The 16,294-nt window shown below is 45.0% G+C and overlaps 2 protein-coding genes across 2 annotated transcripts; one reads left to right on the top strand and one right to left on the bottom strand.

Moving 5' to 3' along the window:
- Positions 1-54: 54 nt before the first annotated feature.
- Positions 55-9,353, bottom strand: LOC143335790 (major histocompatibility complex class I-related protein 1-like). The gene is made up of 6 exons (XM_076755425.1): positions 9,127-9,353; positions 8,369-8,647; positions 1,605-1,907; positions 1,301-1,408; positions 929-946; positions 55-752 (listed from the first exon to the last, which is right to left on the bottom strand). The coding sequence occupies exons 1-6, from the start codon at positions 9,251-9,253 to the stop codon at positions 703-705; spliced, it is 885 nt and encodes a 294-aa protein (XP_076611540.1). The 5' UTR covers positions 9,254-9,353; the 3' UTR covers positions 55-702.
- A 1,384-nt stretch (positions 9,354-10,737) lies between these two features.
- On the top strand, positions 10,738-15,123 carry LOC143335786 (major histocompatibility complex class I-related protein 1-like). The gene is made up of 7 exons (XM_076755420.1): positions 10,738-11,677; positions 11,878-12,147; positions 12,627-12,905; positions 13,400-13,702; positions 13,898-14,002; positions 14,274-14,291; positions 14,468-15,123. Exons 1-7 carry the CDS (start codon positions 11,629-11,631, stop codon positions 14,515-14,517), a joined length of 1,074 nt encoding a protein of 357 aa, XP_076611535.1. The 5' UTR covers positions 10,738-11,628; the 3' UTR covers positions 14,518-15,123.
- The last annotated feature ends 1,171 nt before the right edge of the window (positions 15,124-16,294 follow it).

Genomic DNA, 16,294 nt, shown 5'->3' with positions numbered 1-16,294 from the left:
ACAGAGACTGCAGTGAACCACATCTGTTATTACATCTGGACCACAGAGACACACTGACTCTTCAGCTCAAAGTTTATTAGTTAATGATGACACATGGATCGAGGTCATTTTCACTCTGTGACAGTGAGATAACAGCAACATGACAAGATATTATAACACTGCTAATGTTCATATGACTGCAGCTCCAGTCACAGATGAGTGTGTGGACTCACAAAAAGAGACAAAACATTCAAAGTTGGACATTTTACTGAAAAGTGAAACAAAAAGAAAGAACAAAACATTTGATTTTGACATTCATTTCTGTTCATCAGTTGACAGTAAAATGCACCAAACGTTGGCTGAGCGTTCCTCCAGAAGCCCAGTATTCATGTTCATGATGTTTGATCGATCATCAGTTAATGCAGTTCTTCAAAAACCATAAAATATCATTTAAAATACATCAAAAAACTTCATGTAACATGCTTAGAAACTTTGATAGGAAACACATTATTGGATCAAATTCCAATTAAGCGTAAAATAAAATAAACATTAAAAACTGATTTAAAACATCAAGTTTAAATTTGTAATGTCAATTACAACAGTTACATTTAACATAAATCAAATAAATTCAAACTATTACTCTCCTTCAGTCTCGTTCAGTTCTGTAAAGCTGTGTGATGAGTCACAGGTCACATGAGGAAACTCATCCAGTGTGTTTGTGGTTCAGGTCTCTGGATTCAGTTTCTCAGAGAGCTCAGAGCTGCTGTCAGGAGCTGTAAGGTCACAAACAAACTGTGTCAAGTCCACTCATCCTGCACTGAGCGTTCACAAACACTGAATACAGGAAACAGTCCTGAAAAAGTTCATCTGCACAATAATGTCAAAGCCTTTTCATCTCCAGCAGACAGTGTGTGTCAGATCAGAGGAAACACAATCAAAGGTTACTTACGAGATGGAGGCCGTTGGACTGAAATCAAGACAAAAGACAAATCATTTCAGTTCCAGCTGGAAATGACAGAATATCTTTCATGGGCTCATCCCCTCTTCTCCTCACTCACAGTGAAAAATAAATCCATTCTATCCTTCTGTTCAGTCCTGGCTTCATCTCTGTTCTATCACTTCTCTCCACATCATCATGGTACAGTCATATTATCACGACTCTCTGAGCCTCACACAGCTTAAAGTGTTGGTTGCTTCAAACTGTTCAGAGAACTGATGCTTGTTTCAGCTTCTCAACCAGGATAAAAGCATCAACTCAGAGACGAAAACCAAAGGACTGAAAAAGTCAATGAAGCAGAAAATCTCTTCATTTGTCTCTCACCTTTCTTCTTTTTGTAGACGATGAATCCAACAGCAGCAGCAGTGATGAAGATGAGAAGAAGAACAACCACTGCAGCAGAGATGAGGACGATCTCTTCACTGGGCTTCTCTGTTCAAGAAAAAAAGAATTAAAAAATGAAGACTGGCACATAGATCTGTTTTTTATTTTAACCTTTATTGAACCGAGATTGATATTATTGGTTGTTTAAAGATCAATTTCCAGCTAAATTGGAAGAAAGAAGCTAAAATCCACAACAACCAACAGACCTGCAGTCACATTCAGCACCTTCTCATCTCATTCTCACCCCAGTTGGTCCTGATCTCTGCTTTGTCCAGTTTGGTGACGACGTCGTCCTTCACACCAGAGAGATGAAACACACAGTCGTACCTCCTCCAGTCTTCAGGTGGGACTGATGAAACGTTGAGGTCAGCGCTGGTCTGGAAGGTTCCGTCGTGGTTGGGGAGGATCTCTCCGAGCTCCACGTCCTCATGAAGCTCCTCTCCATCTTTCCTCCAGATGAGTGTGGCTCTGTCAGGGTAGAAACCTGAAGCGTGGCAGCTGACTGGAGAGGAGGGAGTCTTCTGGAGGAGAGACACTGAGGGGAGCTCTGCAGAGAGAGAGAGAGAGAGAGAGAGAGAGGGAGAGGGAGAGAGAGAGAGAGAGAGGGAGAGAGAGAGAGGGAGAGAGAGAGAGAGAGAGATTTGATTTGATTTTTCAAACCACTTTTATTTGCTCACCGGTCCAAAAGAAACAACAGTAGTATTAACAGTCCAGTGCTCAAAATAAAAACAGACCAACAACCAAAAAAAAAAAAAAAAAAAAAAACCCTCCACCTTACAACACAAAGATTAAGACATCTTTAGCTCAGTAGATGTCCAAAAAGCAGCTTTTTCTCTTCCACTGAACACAGCACATCGTCCAGACACCACGTGCCTTCAAACTCATCCAAATTCTGTGTTAGACTGAAGAAATTAAAATCCGTCCTCAGTCGGGTTTTCACCATCCGACAGAAGATCAGCCTGACATCAGTGTCCACAGAACTCTCCATTCTGTTTCTCCTGCTGATGTAAATGGCCATTTTGGCCTGACCGATCAGGAAGTTTAACAGCTGACCTTTTGATTTATTTTTCTTTTTGTATTTGTGACAAAGAATGAATGTTTGATGCGAGAAAACCTCATGGAACTTGGAGAAGAACACACTCAGCAGGTGAAACAGAGCAGAGAGACGTGCACACTCGAGGAAGCAATGAAAAACAGTTTCTCTCTGAGCACAGAAAGGACAATCAGGCCCAACATCTGGATTGATGACTGACACGAAGGCGTTCACAGGAAGCACAGCGTGCAGAAGCCTCCACTGTAAGTCTCCCACCCTCCTGGTTAAAGGAGCTTTGTACAGCGTTCTCCACTCAGGCCTCTGAGCCTGTGTGAGGGCCAGCCGAGCTCTCCAAGGAGTGTCCACTCGCCCCGCCAGTTTACGCTGGTTCAGCACTTTAACCAGTAAACAGTACATAGCTTTGCCTGTTAAGTTCCTCAGTGTGTACTCACTGTTCACCTTTAACATGAAGTCATCAGCACATTCAAACACCGGAATCATTTTTAACTCGGGGAAGGGATCCGAGTCGTCGGCTGCTTTCAGCCCTGCACCGTGTGCAGCAGCTAAAGACCTCTCTGAGTCTGTCAGCTGCTGTTTCCAGCCTCCCAGCAGGTGGCTGATGACCCTGGCAGACCTGACCCCGATACAGGAGGCCAGACCTGCAGCATTGTCCATAGAGGGGCCGCACAAGTCCATCACCCGGCCCAGTGTGACAATCTTGGTCTCACACAGTCTCCGAAGCAGGGACGGTCCTGCTGCGCACCTGAGCCGAGTCCCGTAGACCACCGGCTCCTTCAGAAGCCAAAAGAGAGAGTCACCGTGAGTCTGTCTCTCTTTTTTAAACAGACTCCACACTTTAAAAAGTCCACGGTAGAAAGGCGGCAGATTGTCCAGCCTAACTCCACTCGTATCCATTAAGAAAAGCGACTCTGCTAGTCCCAGTCCACCACGGCGCTCTAGAAGGGCTCGAGACACAGGTCTCCAGACCAGGTCTGCCGGTCCGGACAGCAGTCTCTGGATGAACTGGAGCCTGAAGGCCGCTCCTCTGCTCGCCAGGTGCACCAGCCCGTGCCCTCCCTCGTCCTTAGGCAGGAAGAGGACGCTCTGCGGGATCCAGTGCAGACGGTCCCAGAAAAAGTCCACCATGACTGCCTGCACCTTGGACAGCAAGTTCAGGGGAGGGTCCACACACGCCAGACGATGCCACAACATGGAAGACACAAGGTTGTTAATCACAAGCACACGACCTTTAAAAGACATTTTTGGCAGAATCCATTTCCATTTGTCCAGCTTGGCCTGGACCTTTTCCAGTACATTCTCCCAGTTTTTGGAAAGAGAGGATTCATCTCCGAGATGAACTCCCAGATACTTCAGTCCTCCTCTCTTCCAAACCAGGCCTCCTGGTAGCACCAGCTTCCTGCTCAGCCCGTCACCCACAGCTAAAGCCTCGCTCTTCTGCCAGTTGACTTTAGCTGAGGAGATTTTACCAAAGTCCAGGACGGTTTGATGCAACCTATAAATGTCTTCCTGTTTTTTGACAAAAATGATGACATCATCAGCATATGCAGACAACACACATGGTTTTTTAAGACCTGGAAAAGAAAAACCAGACAGCTTTGATCTCAGACGGTGTAAAAGGGGCTCGATGGCCAGAGAGTACAACATGCCTGAGAGAGCGCACCCCTGTCTGACGCCCCTCAGGACTTTAAAAGGAGCACTTAAAGCACCATTAACTTTCAGTACACTCTCAATGTCACAGTACAGGACCCTGATCTTGGCTATAAGACCAGAGCTCAACCCAAAAGCTTGCAGCGTCCGCCACAAGTACTGGTGTTCAACCCGGTCAAAAGCCTTTTCTTGGTCCAGAGAAATCAGACCAAGCTCACAGCCCAATGAACCAGAGAGGTCCAAAATGTCACGAATTAAAGCGATGTTGTCAGTTATCAACCTGCTGGGTACGCAGTACGTCTGATCCCTGTGAATGATCTGCTCCATCACTTTTTTCAGCCTCTTGGCCAACACCTTTGACAGCAGCTTATAGTCTGTGCAGAGTAAGGACACGGGCCTCCAGTTCTTAATGTCCTGCAGGTCTCCCTTCTTTGGAAGCAGGGTGAGAACAGCCCTCCTGCAGCTCAGAGGCAGTTGTCCCTTACTCAGACTGTCTCTGAGGACGACCAACAGATCTTCCCCCAGCACTGGCCAGAAAGCCTTGTAAAAATCGGCGGGGAGGCCGTCTATCCCCGGAGCCTTCCCGTTCTGCAGGCTCTGCAGGGCCTCCTGCAGCTCCCGAGCAGACACTGGAGCCTCCAGCTCAACATTGTCCTCCTCACAGACCTGAGGCAGACCCTCGAAGAAGGCCGTGGTCACCTCAGGCTCCTCCTGGAGCTCGGCCTTGTAAAGTCTTTTGTAGAACTCCGCAGCGTGCTGACGGATCTCAGCAGGGTCGTACAGCAGCTGTCCGGTGTCAGACCGCAGAGAGTGCATCAGCCTCTTCTGTCCATTCTTACGCTCTAGACCGAAGAAGAAGTGAGAGGGAGCGTCCATCTCAGCGATGTGCCTGAAACGTGAGCGGACCAGAGCGCCCTGAGCAGAGATACCCAGCAGGTCAGACAGAGCTGATTTTTTATCTTTGAGAACTTGAAAATGTTCTCGATCTCCTGTGGAGTCTGCTAGATGTTGAAGCTCCACGACTTCTCTCTCCAGATCTCTCATAGACCGGGCCATGTCCTTTGTGACATTGAAAGTGTACTGCAGACAAAGCTGCTGGATCTGAGCTTTGCCCACGTCCCACCACTGTTGCAAAGAGCTAAAATCAGACTGTGTTTGTCTGAAATTACTCCAGAAGGACTTAAAGGCCTTTTGGAACCTGTTGTCCGCTAGCAGACTGGTGTTAAAGTGCCAGTACGCGCTCTTACATTTAACGTCTCTGACAGACAGCACACAGTGCACCAGAGAGTGGTCAGAGAAACCCACCGGGCTGATGGAAACACCTTTAAAAACACTGAAGTGATGGTTAAAACAGTACATTCTGTCCAGTCTGGCCAGAGACATCCAGTTATCTCTGCTGTGAGCCCAGGTGAACTGTCTCTGAGCAGGATGGAAACGTCTCCACACGTCACAGAGATCAAATGTTTCAACGAGTTTCATCAGAGCCCGTCTGGAAGCAGCGTGAGGTTCTTGATGGTTCCTGTCTAGCTGAGGGTTCTCTGTGCAATTAAAATCACCTCCCAGGAACAGGTACTCCTCACTGCTGCAGTTGGTAAGAACAGTCTTTAAAACATCCAAAAAAAACCAGTCTGTCTAAGCCAACGGTTGGAGCGTAGACGTTTATAAAAACCATCCTCACACTCTCGAAGACAGCACAGACTTTTAGCATCTGGCCGGGAACGATCTCTTCCACAGAGCAGGAAACAGGTGGAAAGTCTCTAGAAAAGAGGATCCCAACACCTCCACTGTTACTAGTCTTGTGGCTGAGGATGAGCTCCCCCCTCCACTCCCTCCTCCAGTCCGCCTCCTTATCAGGAGTGCTGTGGGTCTCCTGAAGGAGAACCACGTTTAGTCCTTTAGACTGAAGAAGAGAGAAGAGAGCAGCTCTCTTTGTGTCTTCTCTCGCACCGTTAATGTTTAAAGAGCCAATCTTCATCTCACACATGATTAGGCTGCATGTACACAACAACAGGACAAAGGACAACAAATAGAAGAAGAGGGAGAACATCTTCATCTTAGTCATCTTTTTCTATCTGTGTCCGCACTTTAACCAACAGTTTTTTCAGCCGGTAAGTCTCTGGGTCAGTGAAGGAAGGCTGCCCGAGCCCTCCTGACTTCCTCAAGGAGAACCTGATGGATTCATGGAATAACTGAAGGTCTGGAAAGTGTTCCTCCACCTTCACAGCTCTCAGCCCCTTCGTGTTCCTCAGAAAAGCTCGAATTCTTGAGAAAGAATAACCGGTGTGTGTTTCTGCCTGCATGTTCTCTGTGTCCGATTCACTGTCCTCTGTGTTGACCTGTGAGCTGTGTGTGCGTTGTGTGTCCTGTGTGTCCGTGTGTGAGCTGTGTGTGTCCTGTGTGTCCTGTGTGTGTTCCTCTGACTGACAGGAGGAGCACTGTGGGTCTTTCTTTGACACTTTTGGAACCTTTTCACTGGTGGCTTTGGTTTCTGGAGTTTTCCTTTTTGTTGCTACTTTTAAAAAATCCTCCTCCATCACACCATCGTCCTCCATCACCCTGTCCTCCACCATCACCCTGTCCTCCTCCATCACCCTGTCCTCCACCATCACCCTGTCCTCCTCCATCACCCTGTCCTCCTCCATCACCCTGTCCTCCACCATCACACTGTCCTCTACCTCATCCAACACTGACTCAGCCACCCTGGTGGCAGTCTGTCCAGCCAGCTCCTTCACCAGAGTCTGGACTCTGGGCTCTGCCTGTTCAGTCTGAGAGGTGACCTCTTCCTCTGCCTGACCGTTCACCTGCTCCTCACTGTCTGCAGTTGTGTGTGTGTGTGTGTGTGTAGTCTGTGCTGCTCTGTGCGCCCTTCTCTTCGCTCCGCGCTTTGCGTTGCACTTCGCTTTGCGCCTCGCGCTGTGTTTCGCGCTGCGCTTCGCTCGGTGCTTCGCTCCGCGCTTCGCCCTGAGCCGCAGGCCGGCTGTCAGCTCTGACAGGCGGCTCTGCTGGCTGCTTTTCTCCCGCTATGTCGGGGCATGAACGGATCAGGTGACCCTCTGCTCCGCATCCAAAACATTTGACAGTGTCGGTGGTAACGTGAACAGTGTAGTCGAAGTTATCGATACGGAAACGGAGAGCTATATTTAGCTCATCCTTGTTTCCATTGAGGACCATGGACACCTGTCTCCTGAACGACACGACGTGTTTGAGCAGCGGAGACTTGCAGCCGAGAGGAATCAGCTTCATGGGGGACACGATCTGACCGTGTCGAGCTAACTCGTTTTCTAACAGCTCGTTATTTAGAAAAGGGGGCACGTTAGACACAATGACCTTCTTTACCGGACTAACAAGGGAAAAGACCGGCGTTAACGTCCCCTGAACCACCACCCCGCTCTCTACTGGCTTTTTCAGTGCTGTCCAGGAAAATCACCACAGCGGTGTTCATCCTGGAAGCTGATTTAACGCTTCCACAACCCACAACTTCACCCACAGCCAGGCCGCAGTCCTCCACCGACACACCAAAAGGTGGAGAGAGTTTGATGGCATGTCTGCGGGTGAGTTTCTCCAAACCGGAGACACCACGCGCGGCAGCCATGAATGAATGGCAGGCCGCGGCGGCAGCCGCCGCCACACAAAGCACGAACAAAACACTAAAACCAGCGACGAAACAAAGTTTGATCACAAAGAAACTGTTCAAAAACACATTTACCAACACCCAGTGCAAGAAAAAGAGCAAAAAAAAAAAAGGTTTGAAACACTTACACGCTCAACAAACGCTCTCCGACACACTCACCCTGTCACTCCCAGCACACACTCAGAGAGAGAGAGAGAAAGAGAGAGAGAGAGAGAGAGAGAGAGGGAGAGAGAGAGAGAGAGAGAGAGAGAGAGAGAGAGGGAGAGAGAGAGAGAGAGAGAGAGAGAGAAGCAATTTAGGATAATTAAGACAATTTATTTTATTTTGCAGGTAAAAAGGGGCCCAGACATCCATCACATGAGCTATAAAAACAAATGACAGCACGACACAACGACCCATTTGTTCCACGACCTCCACACTGTCTGTTTGTAGTCAGAGAAGGGAACTACACCACCACTAAAGAGACTCACTGCAGTCAGAAAAGAGAAGATCTGCCTGTTTTTACGCTTCACAGCAAAGTGATCAATCAGTGTCACTGAAACTGTGTGAACCTACTGAACTCATGCTTTGATGGAAAGTCATGTCTGATTGGTTGAGACTAGATCAGATCTTACTGCCACAGAAAATGATCAAGAAGAAGGTGATGTCATCATGACATCAGGTCATGTGATTCTACCTGTTCTCTGCAGAGAGCTCTTGCCATAGGCCAAATACTTCTTCAGCCTCTCAGGACAAAGCTCAGTGAGGTGAAACTCATTATATTTCAGTCCAGCTTCATCAGCATCCCAGCTCAGTTTGGTGGTCACAGCCTGTGGTTTTGGAGCGATCCATGTCTCTGTCTTCAGGTCCAATGATAGAAAGTCTTCTCCATCATAACCATACTGATTAAAACCATTAACCTCTCCAGTCTCATCATCCCACTCACAACCATTCATCCTCTGGAAAACATGAACACCTGACAGACACAAACAGAGACTGTGATTAATAATGACGTACAGATGAAATCTCCAGTGAAAGATGATCTTAAAGATATTGTTGCATTGTGTGATGAGCTGCTGTTCTCCAAGTCTTCAGCTGTGTTCATCATTCAAAAGCACATAATCAGTGCACTTTCTCTTTACACGAGTGATCAAACACAATTTCGCTTTCACAATTTTAAACTTACAATGATCGTTATTCTGTTATTTTCAGTATTGCAGCAACATGCAGCAACAAGTCAAAGCAGCAGCTGATTTGTGTTTGCATGCTGACTGACGGCTTGTGGTCGACTGCTGTCTGTAAACCATCAGGATGGCATGATTTACACCAACTTCTACTGACATTTCACAGTAAAATGACATCTGATTATGATCTTCAGGCTCTGCAGAGGGTCACTTTACAACTAAGATGCAGAACAGCAGTAAAAAGTCAAATAGAATATTTTCCATACTTTACCTTCACTTTGGTTGAAGCGCTGCTTCAAACTGTCCATCGTGGTTTTGAGTAAGTTTGGCAGAATCTGAAAACAGTGTGCTTTGTACCACTCCAACTCCTGAGGGTCATTTTCTAATAATGTTTTCATCCAGTCCTGTTTTGGTTCTAGTATCTTTCTATTGATGTCACAGTAACCCACCAGATGTTCATCAACCACTGCAGTTCCCACAAACTCTGGAAAGTTTGAGACTCCAGATGATGCAGTTAAGAAAAACTTCAGGTTTACACATTCAGTAGAAATACAGTGAACAAAAGTGAAAGTAAACTAGCAGTGTGATCTACGCAGGAACAAAACGCACAGAGGTTAAAGTCAAGATTTAAACTGTGATCTTACCTGATGATGAAACGTGACAGAAGAGAAGCAACAAAAACAACACTTTCATCTTGTTTTGATAAAGATGACTTTGTGAAGGATCGACCTGCTTCAGCTCTTCTACTTCCTTTGGGCTTCGCTCTCTGAGGGATCGTTTGGGGTTATTCCTTCGCGCGCCGGCGCACACTGACAGCCTTTACCTGCGCACTCACCTGACGCGCTTGCGCACCTGTCATGGCGCAGGATGTTTCTGTGCGCCTTCCCTCCTGTTCTGTTGATCCCTCGATTCTTGCACTGTGTCCTTTTCTGACTTCCTGGACCTGTGGTCTTTACAAACTACTAAGAAATAAAGGTTTTATTCAGGCTGGAATATGTAGAAATGATTTTATTGCTCACACTGTCTCATCTGCTCTCAGTTAGAAACGTATTTGAAGCGTATTTGTCAGTTGCTCTTATTTCTGTTAGATTCATCCTCTGACGCATTATTATATTAGTAATCAGTGTTGAAGCAGCAGTCAGCAAGTTATTTTGTATGTTTGTTTGTTTTGTTTATTGCACATTTGAAGTTTACACTCTGTGCGTCTTGAGTAATCTCCGCCTCGTGAGTGACGGAGGAGGTTTGGCGACCCTCATGTCTCTCTCGCATCCCCCGCTGGGTGGCGCAGTGAGGAGATGGAGATGTTATCTGGATCCGGAGCTCCTCACACCTTTAATCAAACAGGAAACTCAACTCGATACTAAAGACTGCGCGGATGAAAGCTCATCACACAATGCAACAATATCTTTAAGATCATCATCACACAGCTTTACAGAACTGAAAGAGACTGAAGGAGAGTAATAGTTTGAATTTATTTGATTTATGTTAAATGTAATTGTTGTTGTAATAAAGAGTCTCTTATTTTGCTGACTGGCTTCTCTGTGTGCGTCTGTCAGAACTCAGTCCACCAGGTTCCCCCAAGACTCAAGGATGAAAGCAGATGATCCGTTTATGGTGCTTTAATTTACAGAACATCACCCTTACAAAGGTGGTTGTGCATGTGTATGTATGTGTGGTCCTGGAATAAACAGAAATAATAATAATTGTTAGTAACTCAATACAACCAAATATGTCTCTTTTTGTGAGTCCACACACTCATCTGTGACTGGAGCTGCAGTCATATGAACATTAGCAGTGTTATAATATCTTGTCATGTTGCTGTTATCTCACTGTCACAGAGTGAAAATGACCTTGATCCATGTGTCATCATTAACTAATAAACTTTGAGCTGAAGAGTCAGTGTGTCTCTGTGGTCCAGATGTAATAACAGATGTGGTTCACTGCAGTCTCTGTCTGTCTTTCAGGTGTCCACATTTTACAGAGACTGGAGACATCAGCCTATGGATGGCCCCAAAAGCTCAGTCTGCCATCATCATTATTGACAGATATCTTGTATTTTTATTTTTCAGTCTTGATAATTTATCGTTTGTTTGAAGGTTTAAAACAGTTAACACGCAGCTTCTTTCTTGTACAGTACTATAATACTACAAAAGCAACTGAGAAACATAATTTGAACAACAATGAGGTCAATAATTCACTTCATGTTTATTAGATTCACCAACAAGGAGGCGACATCACACCAAGTAGACTGAAGGGTGTGTTTCAGTCACTTTCCACTAGAGGACAACAACAACTGCAGACTGATGGATGATGATGATGATGATGATGATGACAGAGAAGAACTGCTCATGAAAACAATGCTGGTTGGTAAAATTGGGAAACTGTTCAAGAACAAACACAGGAGGAGGAGGAGGAGGAAGAGGAGGAGGAGGTTTCATCCGCGCAGTCTTCAGTGTCGAGTTGAGTTTCCTGTTGGGTTGAAGGTGTGAGGAGACAGTGTGAGCAATAAAATCATTTCTACATTTTCTAGCCTGAATAAAACCTTTATTTCTTAGTAGTTTGTAAAGACCACAGGTCCAGGAAGTCAGAAAAGGACACAGTGCAAGAATCGAGCGATCAACAGAACAGGAGGGAAGGCGCATTGTTGGATTTCTGTGGCGTGCGGGCTCGCGAGGGACAAACACACAAATGATCCCTCAGAGAGCGAAGTCTGGAGGAATTAGAAGAGCTGGAGGAGGTTGATCCTTCACGAACTCGTCTTTATCAAAACAAGATGAAAGTGTTATTTTTGTTGCTTCTCTTCTGTCACGTTTCATCATCAGGTAAGATCACAGTTTAAATCTTGACTTTAACCTCTGTGCGTTTTGTTCCTGCGTAGATCACACTGCTAGTTTACTTTCACTTTTGTATTGACCTGATAAGCCTGGTGTGTTTTAACTGATTTAAACTGAATGGATCACATTTATGAGTGTGATGTGTTCACTGTATTTCTACTGAATGTGTAAACCTTGTTTGTCTGCAGTGAAACACTCCCTGAAGTTTTTCTTAACTGCATCATCTGGAGTCTCAAACTTTCCAGAGTTTGTTGGAGCTGCAGTGGTTGATGAACATCTGGTGGGTTACTGCGACATCGACAGAAAGACAGTAGAACCAAAACAGGAGTGGGTGAAAACATTATTAGAAAATGATCCTGAGGTGGCGGAGGGGTACAAAGCACACTGTTTTCACATTCAGCCGAACGTACTCAAAACCAGGTTGTACAATTTGAAGCAGCGCTTCAACCAAAGTGAAGGTAAAGTATAGAAAATATTCTATTTGACTTTTTACTGCTGTTCTGCATCTTAGTTGTAAAGTGACCCTCTGCAGAGCCTGAAGATCATAATCAGATGTCATTTTACTGTGAAATGTCAGTAGAAGTTGGTGTAAATCATGCCATCCTGATGGTTTACAGACAGCAGTCGACCACAAGCCGTCAGTCAGCATGCAAACACAAATCAGCTGCTGCTTTGACTTGTTGCTGCATGTTGCTGCAATACTGAAAATAACAGAATAACAATCATTGTAAGTTTAAAACTGTGAAAGACAAATTGTGTTTGATCACTCGTGTAAAGAGAAAGTGCACTGATTATGTGCTTTTGAATGATGAACACAGCTGAAGACTTGGAGAACAGCAGCTCATCACACAATGCAACAATATCTTTAAGATCATCTTTCACTGGAGATTTCATCTGTACGTCATTATTAATCACAGTCTCTGTTTGTGTCTGTCAGATGTTCATGTTTTCCAGAACATAGATGGCTGTGAGTGGGATGATGAGACTGGAGAGGTTAATGGTTTTAGTCAGTATGGTTATGATGGAGAAGACTTTCTATCATTGGACCTGAAGACGCTGACATGGATCGCTCCAAAACCACAGGCTGTGACCACCAAACTGAGCTGGGATGCTGATGAAGATAGACTGAAATATAATGAGGTGTTCTTCACTGAGATTTGTCCTGAGAGGCTGAAGAAGTATTTGGTCTATAGCAAGAGCTCTCTGCAGAGAACAGGTAGAATCACATGACCTGATGTCATGATGACATCACCTTCTTCTTGATCATTTTCTGTGGCAGTAAGATCTGATTTAGTCTCAACCAATCAGACATGACTTTCCATCAAAGCATGAGTTCAGTAGGTTCACACAGTTTCAGTGACACTGATTGATCACTTTGCTGTGAAGCGTAAAAACAGGCAGATCTTCTCTTTTCTGACTGCAGTGAGTCTCTTTAGTGGTGGTGTAGTTCCCTTCTCTGACTACAAACAGACAGTGTGGAGGTCGTGGAACAAATGGGTCGTTGTGTCGTGCTGTCATTTGTTCTTATAGCTCATGTGATGGATGTCTGGGCCCCTTTTTACCTGCAAAATAAAATAAATTGTCTTAATTATCCTAAATTGCCTCTCTCTCTCTCTCTCTCTCTCCCTCTCTCTCTCTCTCTCTCTCTCTCTCTCTCTCTCTCTCCCTCTCTCTCTCTCTCTCTCTCTCTCTCTCTCTCTCTCTCTGCAGAGCTCCCCTCAGTGTCTCTCCTCCAGAAGACTCCCTCCTCTCCAGTCAGCTGCCACGCTTCAGGTTTCTACCCTGACAGAGCCACACTCATCTGGAGGAAAGATGGAGAGGAGCTTCATGAGGACGTGGAGCTCGGAGAGATCCTCCCCAACCACGACGGAACCTTCCAGACCAGCGCTGACCTCAACGTTTCATCAGTCCCACCTGAAGACTGGAGGAGGTACGACTGTGTGTTTCATCTCTCTGGTGTGAAGGACGACGTCGTCACCAAACTGGACAAAGCAGAGATCAGGACCAACTGGGGTGAGAATGAGATGAGAAGGTGCTGAATGTGACTGCAGGTCTGTTGGTTGTTGTGGATTTTAGCTTCTTTCTTCCAATTTAGCTGGAAACTGATTTTTAAAAAACAATTAATGTCATTCCTGGTTAAATAAATGTTAAAATAAAAAACAGATCTATGCACCAGTCTTCATTTTTTAATTCTTTTTTCTTGAACAGAGAAGCTCAGTGACGAGATCGTCCTCATCTCTGCTGCAGTGGTTGTTCTTCTTCTCGTCTTCATCGCTGCTGCTGTTGGATTCATCGTCTACAGAAAGAAGAAAGGTGAGAGACAAATGAAGAAGCATCAGTTCTCTGAACAGTTTGAAGCGACCAACACTTTAAGCTGTGTGAGGCTCAGAGAGTCGTGATAATATGACTGTACCATGATGATGTGGAGAGAAGTGATAGAACAGAGATGAAGCCAGGACTGAACAGAAGGATAGAATGGATTTATTTTTCACTGTGAGTGAGGAGAAGAGGGGATGAGCCCATGAAAGATATTCTGTCATTTCCAGCTGGAACTGAAATGATTTGTCTTTTGTCTTGATTTCAGTCCAACGGCCTCCATCTCGTAAGTAACCTTTGATTGTGTTTCCTCTGATCTGACACACACTGTCTGCTGGAGATGAAAAGGCTTTGACATTATTGTGCAGATGAACTTTTTCAGGACTGTTTCCTGTATTCAGTGTTTGTGAACGCTCAGTGCAGGATGAGTGGACTTGACACAGTTTGTTTGTGACCTTACAGCTCCTGACAGCAGCTCTGAGCTCTCTGAGAACCTGAATCCAGAGACCTGAACCACAAACACACTGGATGAGTTTCCTCATGTGACCTGTGACTCATCACACAGTTTTACAGAACTGAACGAGACTGAAGGAGAGCTTCTTGCAACAAAACATGTCATTTATTTGATTTTTACTTATACATATATTTTTTTTTTTATTGATTTATGTTACTAATATAATTGTTACATTTCACATTACAGTTTTAGAATATGTATATATTTAAATGTGTTTTTAAAGGTGTGTCTTATTTTTGTAGTTCAGTAGATTCATGACAGCACAGTCTGATACCCACTGCAGGGCCTGATGATCGATCAAACATCATGAACATGAATACTGGGCTTCTGGAGGAACGCTCAGCCAACGTTTGGTGCATTTTACTGTCAACTGATGAACAGAAATGAATGTCAAAATCAAATGTTTTGTTCTTTGTTTTTGTTTCACTCTTCAATAAAATGTCCAACTTTGAATGTTTTGTCTCTTTTTATGAGTCCACACACTCATCTGTGACTGGAGCTGCAGTCATATGAACATTAGCAGTGTTATAATATCTTGTCATGACACTTTCTGAAGTGTGCTGTTGTCTCACTGTCACAGTCAATATGACCTCGATCCATGTGTAAGCCAGTCTCAAACTGGACTCTAAAAGGTTCATAAAATACAAAATGACACCGTCTGAAACACAATGAGGAAGTCGGGAACCTCTGAGTCGTCCTGGACTCTGATCTTTACTCTGCAGCTCAAGAGGAAGAACCTAAATTAAGGCAGCTGTTTATCACTTCAACAACATCTCAGGATGAACATTTCAGCAGCAGAAACAGGCTCATGAGTTAATGACATCACTGTGATTCTCTGTGAGACTCCACAAATAAACAGAAGCAGTTCATTCAGAGAGCAGCACACAGTCCTCACACACACACACACACACACACACACACACACACACACACACACACACACACACACACACACACACTGTACCTCCAGGACTTCTTCCATGTTGTATCATTGACTCCCAGTGCAGCTCAGAGTCAGCTGGAACTTTCACTCGTAGTCTGAGGTTGGTTCAGCCCTCAGGTGCATTTCTCACCTGTTGTCTGACTCCAATCCAGTCAAAGCTCTGAGGCCTTCAGGTGAAGCTTTTCCTGAACCTACAGTAAAGATTCAACCCTGGTGATGGTGCGTTTACTGACTTTGGTCCTGCTCTGTGACACAGACTGCATGAATCCTGTGGGGCGGGTCTGGAGTTTGTCTTCTGCTTTATTTTCTTCTAGTTTTTTTCTTTACTTTTGCATTTTTTCGTATCTTATTTGCTAGATACTGTGTGTGTCACTCGTTGCTGTATGTGTTTTACATGTAATGAAGGTCTCACGTCAACAGAAATGCTTTTCTTCTGTGCCCATCAAACAGTCAGTCATGGTCATGGATGACAGTTGTGCATCCCCTGGTGGCACAAAGGTAAACTGTGAGGTAAACCCTCAGTGTCTCCTCGTCTCCAGACTGGACAAAGCAGAGATCAGGACCAACTGGGCTGAGAATGAGACTGGAAGGTGCTGGATGTGAATGCAGGTCTGTTGGTTTTTGTGGATTTTAACATTTTTCTTCCAATTCAGGCGGGAATTCACCTTGAAACAACGAATAATAATGAACTCATTTAATAACTGGATTAAATGTATGTTGCTTGCCCCAGGATCACTGGTCAGATCATGTGAGCAGAATCAGATTATCAGAAGATCCTTTTTGATTTTCTTAAGGCCACAGAAAGTTTCAAAGCATCTTATCGACCAGATTG

This window comes from Chaetodon auriga, chromosome 17, assembly GCF_051107435.1.
Source record: "Chaetodon auriga isolate fChaAug3 chromosome 17, fChaAug3.hap1, whole genome shotgun sequence".
NCBI classification, from domain to species: domain Eukaryota; kingdom Metazoa; phylum Chordata; class Actinopteri; order Chaetodontiformes; family Chaetodontidae; genus Chaetodon; species Chaetodon auriga.
The sequence above is the reverse complement of the archived record's forward strand: the minus strand, read 5'-3'. Positions and strand labels throughout refer to the sequence as shown.

Coding starts and splice junctions, on each gene's coding strand:
- LOC143335786 (XM_076755420.1), top strand. CDS start 11,629: ATGAAAGTGTTATTTTTGTTGCTTCTCTTCTGTCACGTTTCATCATCA. Junction 12,148..12,626: donor GCGCTTCAACCAAAGTGAAG/GTAAAGTATAGA, acceptor TGTGTCTGTCAG/ATGTTCATGTTTTCCAGAAC. Junction 13,703..13,897: donor AGAGATCAGGACCAACTGGG/GTGAGAATGAGA, acceptor TTTCTTGAACAG/AGAAGCTCAGTGACGAGATC.
- LOC143335790 (XM_076755425.1), bottom strand. CDS start 9,253: ATGAAAACATTATTAGAAAATGACCCTCAGGAGTTGGAGTGGTACAAA. Junction 8,648..9,126: donor GCGCTTCAACCAAAGTGAAG/GTAAAGTATGGA, acceptor TGTGTCTGTCAG/GTGTTCATGTTTTCCAGAGG. Junction 1,409..1,604: donor AGAGATCAGGACCAACTGGG/GTGAGAATGAGA, acceptor TTTCTTGAACAG/AGAAGCCCAGTGAAGAGATC.